Source organism: Carya illinoinensis, chromosome 15 (genome assembly GCF_018687715.1).
Source record: "Carya illinoinensis cultivar Pawnee chromosome 15, C.illinoinensisPawnee_v1, whole genome shotgun sequence".
Classification (NCBI taxonomy): Eukaryota; Viridiplantae; Streptophyta; class Magnoliopsida; order Fagales; family Juglandaceae; genus Carya; species Carya illinoinensis.
In genome coordinates, this window is record NC_056766.1 from 35,429,102 (window position 1) to 35,441,852 (window position 12,751).

General features: G+C 33.7%; 2 protein-coding genes across 2 annotated transcripts; both read left to right on the forward strand.

The window, feature by feature from the left end:
* The first annotated feature begins 7,892 nt into the window (after positions 1-7,892).
* On the forward strand, positions 7,893-8,402 carry LOC122295581 (LEAF RUST 10 DISEASE-RESISTANCE LOCUS RECEPTOR-LIKE PROTEIN KINASE-like 2.7). Its single transcript, XM_043104656.1, has one exon. It carries the CDS (start codon positions 7,893-7,895, stop codon positions 8,400-8,402), a length of 510 nt encoding a protein of 169 aa, XP_042960590.1.
* A 52-nt stretch (positions 8,403-8,454) lies between these two features.
* On the forward strand, positions 8,455-12,451 carry LOC122295577 (LEAF RUST 10 DISEASE-RESISTANCE LOCUS RECEPTOR-LIKE PROTEIN KINASE-like 2.1). The gene is made up of 3 exons (XM_043104654.1): positions 8,455-8,708; positions 10,429-10,470; positions 10,936-12,451. The coding sequence occupies exons 1-3, from the start codon at positions 8,462-8,464 to the stop codon at positions 12,066-12,068; spliced, it is 1,422 nt and encodes a 473-aa protein (XP_042960588.1). The 5' UTR covers positions 8,455-8,461; the 3' UTR covers positions 12,069-12,451.
* The last annotated feature ends 300 nt before the right edge of the window (positions 12,452-12,751 follow it).

The following is a 12,751-nucleotide window of genomic DNA, read 5'->3' on the forward strand; positions in this document are numbered from 1 at the left end:
CACATCCCATTTGGATCTCATTCAATCCATAGTGGTTCCAATCTTTGCATTGAATTGTTCTCATCTAAATTTCGATACTTTACCTTGAATACAAGTTTATGAGATTTCTGGATTTCTCTAATCTAATTAGTTGAAATGCCTATCTGATTCAGCCCGAGATTTCTCAAGCTGTTATTGGGTTTTCTCTTTGGTGTTTAGATACTTTCAAACCACCCCCTGGAAAATTAAGTGATTTAGACTAATATTAAATTTCCTGACAGATGATACTTTGACAAAGCTAAAGCCTCCAGACAACTAATAAGCCTTGTGATAGTATATTTGTGATCAGTTGGGATTTTCGTTCTCTTTCTGAAAACAAAAAGGTATGCAGAAAGCAGAAAACCTTAGAGTCTCATTCTATTATACCCTGAAAAACATCTTTTCTTTAGAAAAGGAAATCTTAATCCTTGGTAGTAACTGAGTATTTGTGTCACTTATATCATGTTTTGGCTTGTCAAAAGACCTTACCATTGAAGACAACTATATTTGATTGCCTCAAATATGCAATAATACGAAGTGAATGGCTCCCATGACAAATTTCTATTTCGAGTCAATCTTAGTAGGTTGTAATCATGTCCTTATGTAAAAGAAATTCCCTACATAATCTTATATATATTGGCATCTCAAATAATCATAAAAGCACCACAAATTGATGGGACGAGTAGTACAAGTTAGTTTTGAGGAATAAATGATAATAGTTTACTATAGAATTTCAAGAATGTATAGGCATAGTGTAATGGTACCTTTTGTTGTGTAAGTGAAAAAATACTATGGCAATAGATGTTTCTGTGAAAAATAATACTAAGAATCGAGATTAAACACATTTTGGTATTTGTGTTTATGGTTGTAGTTGACTTAGTTGTATTTGGGTAGTGGAGTGATTTAAGGTCACTCTACTACTATTGATTATTTTATCATTACTTTTCACTTACTTTTTATGAATATTCAATATTTTATCATTACCACATTCCTTTGGCATTACTTACTTTTCACTACTATTCAAAGATCACCTGAGATCACTACATTACCTAAACGTACCCTCACACTATACAAGCAATTTCCTAGTCAATCAAAAGTGCAATGTTCTAATTCTCAATACTGATTTAATAGGCATATTGTCAAATGAATAGTTTTGTCAAATTCCATTGGCATTACTTGGAGACATATTGTTAAGAATTATAGTGTAAATGCAGCTATTTTACTATCCATTTTTAACCAAAGAACGCTAAAGTATATTCTCATCATAAATTTTGTCCAACGATGCCTTTCACTTTACAAAAGATTGCAAAAAGAGTTCTAAAAAAGGTATTTGTATCATTAGTCCGCGCTTAAAATCAGCAAGTCACTGAAGAGGAGGTCTTGCAATTTTTTTTATTTTTTATTTCATAAATGATTAAGTTATAAATTAAGCTATGTATCAAACTTAGCATGGAACACTACTCATATGATTTGCATAAATGGTAAAATTACAGCAAAGGTTACATGAAAGCTTGAATTAATTTTTATGAAGAAACAATGAATGCATGAATGTGAAACACTTGAGCCAATGCAAGAACATGCTACCCCTAAAGATTTGAAGATTGCACAATAGAAGAAATGAGTCTCAAGATTAATTGTAAGCCCCAACGACAGAGGAATTATGAGACTAATGAATCTTGACAAAAAAAAAAAAAAATGTTTAAAGGTCCAAATATGACTTCAATTCCATTACAATATTCATCTTTTGCCTCCAAACAAAAGAATAGAAATGTGAAATGCTGATTTTGCAAACTAAACAAAAAATACTTTACAAAATAAATAGGTATGCAATGTTGAGAGAAGCAGTTGATATTGCATATGGCCCATATCCTATCTCAGTGCCTGAATCCTAAAAACATTGCTTGTTGTAGATGGTCCTCACCTCTCCAAATGATAGAAGTACAATATTGTCTTAATTATCATATGAGAAAATCTATTCATAAGCTTTATTTCTTGCACACTCAATATACTGCTGATATAGAAACTTTACACATCAATTATATTAAAAAAATGATTGGTGTTTTAATTTTTTTTAAAGTTATAAGGAATCTCACTATAAATGCTGTATTAATACACTGGCTTACGTGTAGTAAAACTCTTATCTTATTAATCTTTTGTAAGTTTGGACAAGGCTTTCTTTAAAACCTTCATTTGAATTTGGGGTTTAAAACAAGTGAGAGATTGCATTTACATAACATTAAAAGATGCTCAGCCATATGCTTATATCTCTTTTCTTCTTAAATTTAAAATTTGAATATAAATTTAGGGATGGTGATTTATGAAGTGTAAAGGCTTAATAATGCCACATTAGTATCCAAATAAGGAAAGAGAAGTATCATTTTGCAATCCCAAGCGAAAATAGGTGTGCTACCCATCCTATACGAGCAGGTAGCTAACCATCCCGCACCTATCCTTGCCTGGATAGGGTGGCTAAGTCGACCCTCACACCCTATCCCCGTCCACATTCTTGATAGTTCACATCCATGTACCGGGTGAGAGGATTGATACCAATAAATAACGCGGGAGGTGCTACCCTCCGGGTGAAAGCCCTGCGGTGCTGCCCTAGATAAAGAGTGTTTGGGGTCACCACTGATTGATTTGGGCTGGCTGTAAGGAGAGTGTTGCTGACCCGTTGAAGAAGGGTCGAGCTGCCTTGACCATAGCGAATGGGTGACGGCATAGCTTGACCCAGCGGTAGGAAAACCATCCCCCTCCTAGGCAGAGGCAGTGCGGGTCACTAGACGAACACCCCATTTGAGGATTGCCTTGGAGGGCGAATAATATTGTCGTGGGAACCTGGCTTGATCGACGAGCTCCTCTTAGGTTTCTTCCCCTTCCCCTTGACTGGTCTACAAGGGGAATACTTACGATCTTGATGACCGACCTGCTCCATCGAAATGAAGCGTTTCGCATAGTGCAGCCAAGCGTGAGGAGATAAGTACGTTTGGAAACTCTCATCGGATAGCAAGGCATTGATAAAAAATTCAACTTGATGGGCAATCACCCAAGCTCGTATGACCTCAAGGCTTTGAACCTTTTGAGGGGTCACTGGAGTCTTCATGAGCTTATCTTCTCATATGACCCCCCAATTGGCCCAAATAGAGAATTCATGCCAGATGACCTGGCCGCAAGGTATTCCCACTTGTCACTTAACACAAAGAAGAAGCGCTTAGATCATGGGGACAAGTTATAATACTACGGCTCCAAGCGAGCCAAGACCTGAATAGAATAGAAGCTGCCGGTGTTGCTGCCCTTCTTCAAGAGATTATGGGGGAGGAAAAATTCTCTATCAGTAAGGTCTGGCTAGTCAACCCCTGTATCCTCCAGGGTGAGCCACCAATGACGCAATAGCTCACGATGATCCTCCACGCATTAGGATGAAGATGAGTTGAAGCCACTCTTGCAAGGTCCAACACGTTGCGAACAGGACGACAAAATGGCAATCGCAAGCCACTGGAGAACATGGCGGGGTACAGCACGACCCTGAACACTTATCCCTCAAGGTCCAAGGCACCCTCGTCCAATGGTGGAACCTCGAAGTTAACAGTTCTCGAAACATTAAACTACCTCTTCAATGACTCCAGCTTGTTGGGAGTCACTACCGATTGCCATGAGGAGCCCTCATATCTCTGAGCTGTCAAAGGAGTCTTTGCAAGTTCAACGACTGCAATTTCCCGAGAGGGATGTGAGGGCTTGGCAGGTTTTTGCTTCTTAGAGCTTTTCGGAGGAGCACGAGTAGTGTTCATGGGAGCCATGAATGAGTAAGGAAGAAGGGAGAAACATGCACAAAAAGTTTTAGAAAGAAAATGGGCCCAAGACACTCAATCAGCACAAAAAGAAAGTAAGGGACAATCTACCACCCAGGGAGGAAGCTTATATAAGCCTAAGGGGATGGTTCGTGTCTCAAGATCATGGGAACCTAAACGCTATCAAAGACTGTAAACTTGACATGAATCCTATGATGCGAGCCTTGTGAAGAAACGTGGCAGGAGCCACCTGGTGCCATTAATGCAAAAAAGACATAATGTATGACATCAAGTACCTAAAGATAACCACTGAAATAGGCCAATAAGGTGGGAATGGGAACAAGTTCGCTGCACGTTGTTAAGCTCCACTTTCCTAAGTGTGTACTCGCTCCATACCTCGCCCTTTGTTGGAGTGCACTCAGGTGCGGGTGGGCTTGCGCGTGCTCCCTTTCTTGTGTGGTGTTGGCTCTCCCTCCAATGCCACTGAAGTCTGCACATTCATTTGGCGTCATATTGTCTCTCAACTCGTTGGCATCTTTATCATGTGTCTACTTCTCCTTCCATCCTTATTGCATTACTTCCACGATCCCTATTTTCCATGCTTACTAGCACCATTGTCTCATCGTGTTCTCGAGTTGTTTGAGAGCAGGTTCTTGTAAGCATACAAAGACACATAACATTTTTTTGAAATCCTATAGATGGCGCCACTATTAGCGTCGTGTTTCGTATGTCTTTGGTCCAGGCTCTTAGCAACTTAGGTCTTTAGTTTTGGGCCTGTGAACACAAACAAAAAATGCTACAAGATAGTAGTCATGGTGGTGGTCAGAGAGTCTCTAATGCTAAAGTCAGTATCGCATTTAGAGAAGTGTGTAGATGAGCAGAGAGAGTTTAGGGAGTCTACCCTTAGACTATTGTTATCTATTGGTCCAATCGATCTATTCGATCTAATTTGGTCCGGGCCAGTGCAAAATGGGCCGAACATACAAAAAGTCCAAAATTACTTTTTAATGTGTATTTTCAGCCGAATTATACAAAAAAACCCAAAATTTTTCCAATTTTGAACATCTAACTTTTTAACTTTGTTTGCACAATATGTTTTTGAAAAGCCTAGAGAAAAGGAAAAATATAAAAAATATCCTTATCCATCTATGAAAATTAGCAATCATCATAATAAAGTTAGAAACAAAAAATATAGAAAGAGAAATTGAAAAATGCAATATCATCCAAACTTCAAATAAAAGAAAAAAATAGAAAATAAAAGGAAAAAATATACATAAAAACATCCATATCTATATAAAATAATATAAAAAAAAAGATATATATATATTATTCGGTCAGTTCGCTCTAGTCCGGGGTGAAAAAATACACCCCGAGACCGAACTAAAAAGCAAAAGTCTAAAATTAATGTATCGACCAGAATCATTTAACCCGATCTCGTTGTTCAGTCTACATGGAAAAACTTAACCTATAGTCATTCCTCTTCTTCCTTCCACACCTACTTAAAATAATTTTTTGAACAAAAACAAGAATAATAATAATATTTATTATCATTATTGCGAAGCCAGACAAGGACGGAAGATAATTATATTACAAAATAATGATTAGAAAACCTTAAAAAACAACTTATGTTTCAATAGATGATGTTAATCTCCCGTCTAAGGTAATCTTAATAGAGCATTGATTACGTAAAGAGAATAATGGGGCCGGGTTTCGCATAATCTAAGTTTTTATAAATAATAGTGATTGAAATAATGAATTGAGTTTTATGGGATTCACTTAAAATGAATTTAGATATTAAAATATATTTAAATATATTTATAGAAAGTTAAAAAAGAGTATAGGTCTCACATATTAAAAAAAATTTTGAGTTGAGAAGTATTTTATAATTTAAAAATTAAGTATTTCGATATTAGACTCAGTTTAAAATTAGACTGAATTGAGTTAGTGATCATGTGAAGTCGAATTTAAAATCTTTCTTTGTTTTTTTTTTTTTTTTTTTTTGGTAAAGTCGAATCTAGAATCTTAAAAATATGGCTAGACTCATAATGAGTAAAGACTTACATATAATTGGATTCCTAGTAACACGAGATTACTTGATCTATGCTTCGTTTCTTTATGTGAATCCGATCTCCCCAAAATGTCCCTAACTATATTTTTGTGTAAAATGTATAATGCTTTTGAAAATATCCTTTCTATTTAATTTTTATGTAAAAAAAAAAAAAAAAAAACAGTAACATAAAGAGAATAAAATATATAAATATATTTTGTTCTAAGCTGAGGTAGTGATTCTTTGAAGGAAAAATCTATTTGTCATCCTCACACTTCACACACTACACTTATTTTAATTTTTTTTTTCATTTTTTTATAATAAATATGTAGTGTGTGGATGATAAATAAAATAATTTAATTATTTTAATAAGAATAAAATAAAATAAAAAAATAAAAAATAATATTTTAATATATAAAATGTGTGGTGTAAGATGATGTGTAGCATTTCTCTTCTTTGAAAAAGAGACTTTTTAAGCTTGACGTGCACGTGCAATGGGTTAGAAAGTTAACAGGCACGACGCATTTTGAACAAGTCCTAAAGCCCACGTAGATATAGGTTTAATTTTTTTTAGGTTAGATAGATTTAACTTTTTAGATTAAAATATATGAAATAAGTTAAGATGAGTTTAATTTTAAAAAAAATAGTAAATTTTATTAATAATTAATTTAAAATAAGTTAAATTTGATTCAACAACAAAACATATCCTACTCTTTTGGTTGAACCAAGTGAGCACGTTGGCTTTGTTTTTGAATTGCTCGAATGTCAACAACTTTATTTCCAAGAGCACAAAAATATCACGCAGTGGTATGTGGTTAGTTAAATACAAGTATGGGAATGCTGTAACAATATGATTTGTGAATAATAGTGAATTAGTATGAATTAAATATTTATTAGATTTTGAAAAAGTAGAGAGAAAAAAGTTGAATAAAAATATTATAAAGTTAAAATATAACTTTTAATATATATTTTTTTTTTATTTAAAAAAGTTGAATTATTTTTTAATTTTTTGTTTGGAAGTTTAGAAATATTGTAATGATTAATTTGAAAGCTAGTGTTTGTGTTTCAATGATGTTTGAAAAGGAAATGTGATCGGATGAGATGAGATAAAAATTATTTTAAAAAAATGGACAATTGAGGTTAAATACCTTTATTATATGTTTATTGAAATTATCTAAATTCATAATATAGTTTTATGAAAACTAATAATCAATATATAAGTTTTTATTCATAAAATTTTAATGGTAAAGTTTAGGATAAAAACTATTTTAACTCCACTAAAAGCTATAATAATCTTGATAAAAGTAAAATTAGGGACAAATTAAAGTCCCATCACAATTTTTATTCCCCGACACAAATTAGGGCTAAAGTTATTTGAAATTGTTGAGTATCGACATAACTATAAAGAGATTTTATAGAAAGAAACTTATAAATTATCGTAGTTTTATGTGATATATAAGAATTATTTTATAACGATAATAACTTTAAGATATAATATATCGCATCAACTCATATTAATTAATAAATTTATTTTTATAAAATCTATTTATAATCAAAGCATTCCTCAAATGTTTTTATTGATTTGTCGCATTTGGAAGATAACGTTCGAGTTGTGAGTTATTTTCTCAGCACGCGTTTTGCTTTCTCCCGTCATTCTCGATCTTATTTATTCCGCATCCCAAATTCTCTTCCTTCTCTACAGTTCCACAATTGTACGTTTCTTTGTAAGTTACGTACATGTGATGCCTTTATGATATTTTTTTTCTTTTTTCTTTTGAAATAAAAAGAAGATAGATTTAAAATATTCATTTCCTTCGTTATTAAATTAAATATTATCTGAAACAATCTCGATCGATCTCCAAATTATCCCACCAAACAAAATTATAGTCATCTTGCGTGTGTTAATTATTTCTTTCGTTTTGATCCACTCATTGTAACAGTTAATACGCTGTGTCCCACACTAACCTGATTAACATACCCTCATCATCATCATCTTCATCCTCTGGTCATCTCTCACCCCAGTACCCGCTTTCCTTACAAACATGGACGCCCCATATTTCTCTACATCTCTACCTTCCATCCTCCTCATCTCCTTCTTCATCATCTTAACAGTACTACTACTTCCACCATCTTACTGCATCGACGATGATCTCTTCTATGTGGAGTGCGGTCGTCCCTACAACTGTGGAAGCTTCAGAAACATTCCGTTCCCTTTCTGGATAGACGATGGTCGGCCGGACTATTGCGGGCGTAGGGATAAGGGGTACGAGTTGAAGTGCTTCAATAATGAATACCCTGTTTTGCAATTTGAAGAGCTGAAGTTCCGGGTACTGAATCTCAACCAGAGTACAAATAATATGACCATTGCAAGAATGGACCTCTGGGGAAATCTTTGTCCTGAAAAAAAGCAGACTACCGCGTTGAATTACAACTTGTATGATTATACTTCAACCGTTCAGAACCTAACTTTATTCTATCGCTGCCTTCAAGCCAGCCCTCGAATAGATCATTTGAATGCAGCCCAGGAGCTTGGAATAATGCTTACTTCGTAGACGACACTTTGCAGCCCGGTATCAATCTATCTAAATTTTACCAATCATGTGATGCTACTATGAAAGTTCCCATTTTCAAAACGAGTGCTCTCAATGGCTTCCTTGCGGGTGGAGAAACAGCACTACCGTTACTGGTGGAAGTTCTGAAGGAAGGGTTTGAGGTGGAATACGATCGATCGTTGCCGGTTGCCTGTACTGGGTGTGAGCACTCAGGCGGAAGATGCGGCTCTAATAGCACCTCCCGGTTTGTCTGCTTTTGCCGTGACGGAGTGCGATCTCTTGAGTGTGTTCCAAACAACTCAGACGGTATGCACATTTCTTTCTCTGCTCTCACGGCCTTTCAATTGGATGTGAGTTTTGCTGTGGAACTTACAATTTTGAAAAAGTTAAAACAACAATATTTTTTAAAAATACAACTAATTAATGTGAATTAAGATTTCTACAAAGAAAATATCGATATGTTTGCTGAGTTTATTAAAAAGTTTAGACTTGTTTTTCCGTAGATAGATTAATCAATTCATTGATAATAACGAAAGTTGAAGCTCTAAATTAAGGGCACCCCACAAACCATGGTTTAATATCTCAGACCAAGCCTTATGATATGGTCAACATTCAAAGGGAGGAAATGCCGGCTAGGAATATTCCAACTTACTTTGATTTTTTTTCTGTGATCTTAATTACCAATTAGTCCTCATGATATCATGCGATGAAAAGCAGTACCCCATGGTTCGTAAGTATGAGATCATATATGAGGCATAAATTATTATTAACAAGTATTAAGCTGATTTCTTTCCATTAAAGAGAGAATATTTCGTAGTAAATTATTTATCGTAATAAATTAATATATCGAACGTGAAGGTTAATTTATTTATTTATTTATTAAAGAGAAGAAGGGTGAAGAAATCAGATTTTTTTTAAATATTTAAAAGTGTTAAAAAATACATATAAAAAAATTTAAAAAAATCACAATTATAATTAACGTTAGCTTTTGGAGCTGTGGGTGTAGAAGCATCCTTATTAATTAATTACTTGAAACACATAGACAATTTTAATATGTACTTGGAAATGATGTTGTTACGTCCATGGAAGACCGAAATCTTCTACGGATCAGTTAGTTTTTTTTTTTTTTTTTCACTTTTTCCTTCACCACTTTTTAAAACTATTTAGATATTTTTTAAACAAAAAAAATCACATATATTCATTTAAAAACATTTATTTAATCACTAAGTAAAAAAAAAAAAAATGCTCCGTTAAAGAATTTTGGTAAAACAGTTCCTTAACCAAAGTCATCCAATCTTAACATTAATCCAGCATCACTCACGTATATATATCTGTCCGGTACAGAATTGCAAATATCATAGTGAGAGGGGCATTATACGATATATATGGAAAATGATATTTTCATCTAGAGAGGCTACTAATAAAGTATTTCCATTGTTTTCTTATTTAATAATTAAAAAAATATTTATTATATTGACCCTCCAAATTTCCAACGTTTGTTCATATGTTTCCAGCTTATGCCTCACACATTTGTTTGATAAGTAGGGATCTTAGGAAATTCATAATATGCCGTTTTAATGAGTAGCATACTTTAAGGACCATTCTCAACATCCGATCGTATGCTATGTTATATGATATAATCATGATTTCACCTTTAATTAGTAAAGATCATGCTCTTTTTTTAATGTTTTTATTTGTATTGAAAAATATTTTAGCCACAAAAAAATCACACAAAAGTAAATTTACAAACTGACGTGATTTAATGTAGTATGTCAGATTGTAAAGTTACTATTATTGTAAAGTAGATCAAACAGAATATATAAATCTATGTCAGTTTGTGGGTCTACTTTCATATAATATCTTTGTGTCTGTATCACTTCTTATTAAAAAATTATATTTTGATCTTGTTCTTTGTTAAGTATTATTCGATTTCAAAGAATGTCAATTTGGATTTGTTAGATTTTCTCTTAAATGGTTTAAACTTTCGAATAAAATGGTATATTCTTTTTTACAATTTTTTATACAGGCCAGAAGGTCAGCAGATTGAAAGTGATGATAATAGCATTTGGTAAGATACCTCTTCACCCTAGTTTTTTTTCGAGATCAATAAACAATACTTGCTTGGACTACTTACAAAACTCAAACAAGTCCATTTGGAGTTGTTTAGTGCATATAAGCTTTAACTCCTTTCATAATCCTTCTCAAGGTGTGGCTAGTGAACACCTCTTAAAGTATAACTTCAATAGAGATATAAGGTTCCTCTATTGGAAAGTTTTTACAACTAGCAATGATGGTGAAAATTTGTGCCTTCCATCATTTTTTTTTTTTTTTACCTATTTCATGTTCTAAGGAAGCTTTATGTTTGCATGTTATTCACAAATTAACTCCCAATTTTGCTTAAGATAGCTATTGCCAAGACATCACTATAATTTCCTCCTTCAGTTTTAGTTTGGTGTCACCACAAAAAATGTAATTTTGATCAACTTTTCTTTATGCACTACATAATTGCATAATTTCTATTCTTTGTTTACAGCCAGTTTATCTATTGTAATTGGAGTTCTGATAATTGGCCTCTGCTTCAAGAGAAAGTTTACATCCATTAATATCATTCATTTTTTCGAGAAGGAAAATCCAACCCATCAAAGTGTGGAGACATTTCTAAGGAATAATGGACCATTTTCAATAAGAAGATACAGTTACTCAGATATCAAGAAAATGACCAACTTTTTCAGAGATCAATTAGGCCAAGGAGGCTATGGTTGTGTCTACAAGGGAAAATTACAAGATGGTTCTTTTGTAGCAGTGAAAGTTTTGAAAGAATCAAAAGGAGATGGAGAGGAATTCATTAACGAGGTTAAGAGTATTAGTAGGACCTCCCATGTCAACATTGTTACTCTTAGAGGCTTTTGCTTCGAGGGTTCTAAAAGAGCTCTCATTTACGAGTTTATGCCTAATGGATCTCTCGAGAAGTTCATATACCGAAAAGCTCCACCAAAAGTTGATCATCATCAATTGGGATGGGAAACATTATACATGATTGCAGTTGGCATAGCTCGAGGATTAGAGTACTTACACAGAGGTTGTAACACACGAATCTTGCATTTTGACATCAAGCCTCACAACATTCTTCTGGATGCGAACTTCTGTCCAAAGATTTCTGATTTTGGCCTTGCAAAAATATGCCCTAGAGAAAATAGTATCATATCAATGTCGGGTGCAAGAGGCACCGTGGGATATATAGCTCCAGAAGTATTTTGTAGAAATTTTGGAAGGATCTCACATAAATCCGATGTTTATAGCTATGGAATGATGATTTTAGAAATGGTTGGGGCTAAAAATAATATAGATGTTGAGACTGATCATACCAGTGAAACATACTTTCCACATTGGATATACAGACACCTTGAACTAGATAAAGAACTATGGATGCAAGGTATCATAATTGAAGAGGACGAACAAAATATAAAGAAGATGCTAATAGTGGGTTTGTGTTGTATACAGACCGACCCGTCAAATCGTCCAACGATGAGTAGAGTTGTGGATATGCTAGAAGGAAGCCTTGACTCTTCGCAAATCCCACCGAAGCCTTTTTTGTCTTCCACATCACGATCTCTAGGTGATTCTTCGAGTACAGTGGCTCTCCATTATGATTCTATTATACCCTGAAAAATATCTTTTTCTTAGAAAATGAAATCTTAATCCTTGGTAGTAACCTTGTATTCGTCACTTATATGATGTTTTAGCTTGTCAAAAGACCTTACCATGGAAGAAAATTATATTTGATTGCCTCAAATATGCAATAATACCTAGTGAATGGCTCCCATGACAAATTTATAATTCTTTGAGTCGATCTTGGTAAGTTGTAATCATGTCCTTGTGTAAATGATATTCCCTACATAATCTTATATATATAGGTAGTTCAAATAACCATAAAAGCACCACAAAGTGATGGGAAGAGTACTACAGGTTAGTTTTGAGGAATATATGATAATAATTTACTTTAGGATTTCAAGAATGTATAGGCACAGTATAAGGATACTTTTTGTTGTGTAAGTGAAAAAATACTATGGAAATAGAAGTTTTTGTGAAGAATAATACTAAGGATCGGGATTAAACACAATTTCTGATGGTGTTTATGGTTGTAGCTGATCATGTAGGTTGTGTTTAGGTAGTGGAGTGATCTGAAGTCACTCTACTACTATTCATTATTTTATCACTTACTTTTCGCTTACTTTTTACTAATTTTCAGTATTTTATCATTACTTTTTTAATATTATTTACAGATCATCTAAGATCACATCATTACCTTAATGTACCCTTACACTATTCAATCAATTTCCTACTCAATC

Excerpts from the sequence above, each read along its gene's own strand:
- LOC122295581 (XM_043104656.1), top strand. The coding sequence starts at position 7,893 with ATGGACGCCCCATATTTCTCTACATCTCTACCTTCCATCCTCCTCATC.
- LOC122295577 (XM_043104654.1), top strand. The coding sequence starts at position 8,462 with ATGAAAGTTCCCATTTTCAAAACGAGTGCTCTCAATGGCTTCCTTGCG. Across the intron at positions 8,709-10,428 it reads TGTTCCAAACAACTCAGACG|GCCAGAAGGTCAGCAGATTG; the intron begins GTATGCACATTT and ends TTTTTTATACAG. Across the intron at positions 10,471-10,935 it reads AGTGATGATAATAGCATTTG|CCAGTTTATCTATTGTAATT; the intron begins GTAAGATACCTC and ends CTTTGTTTACAG.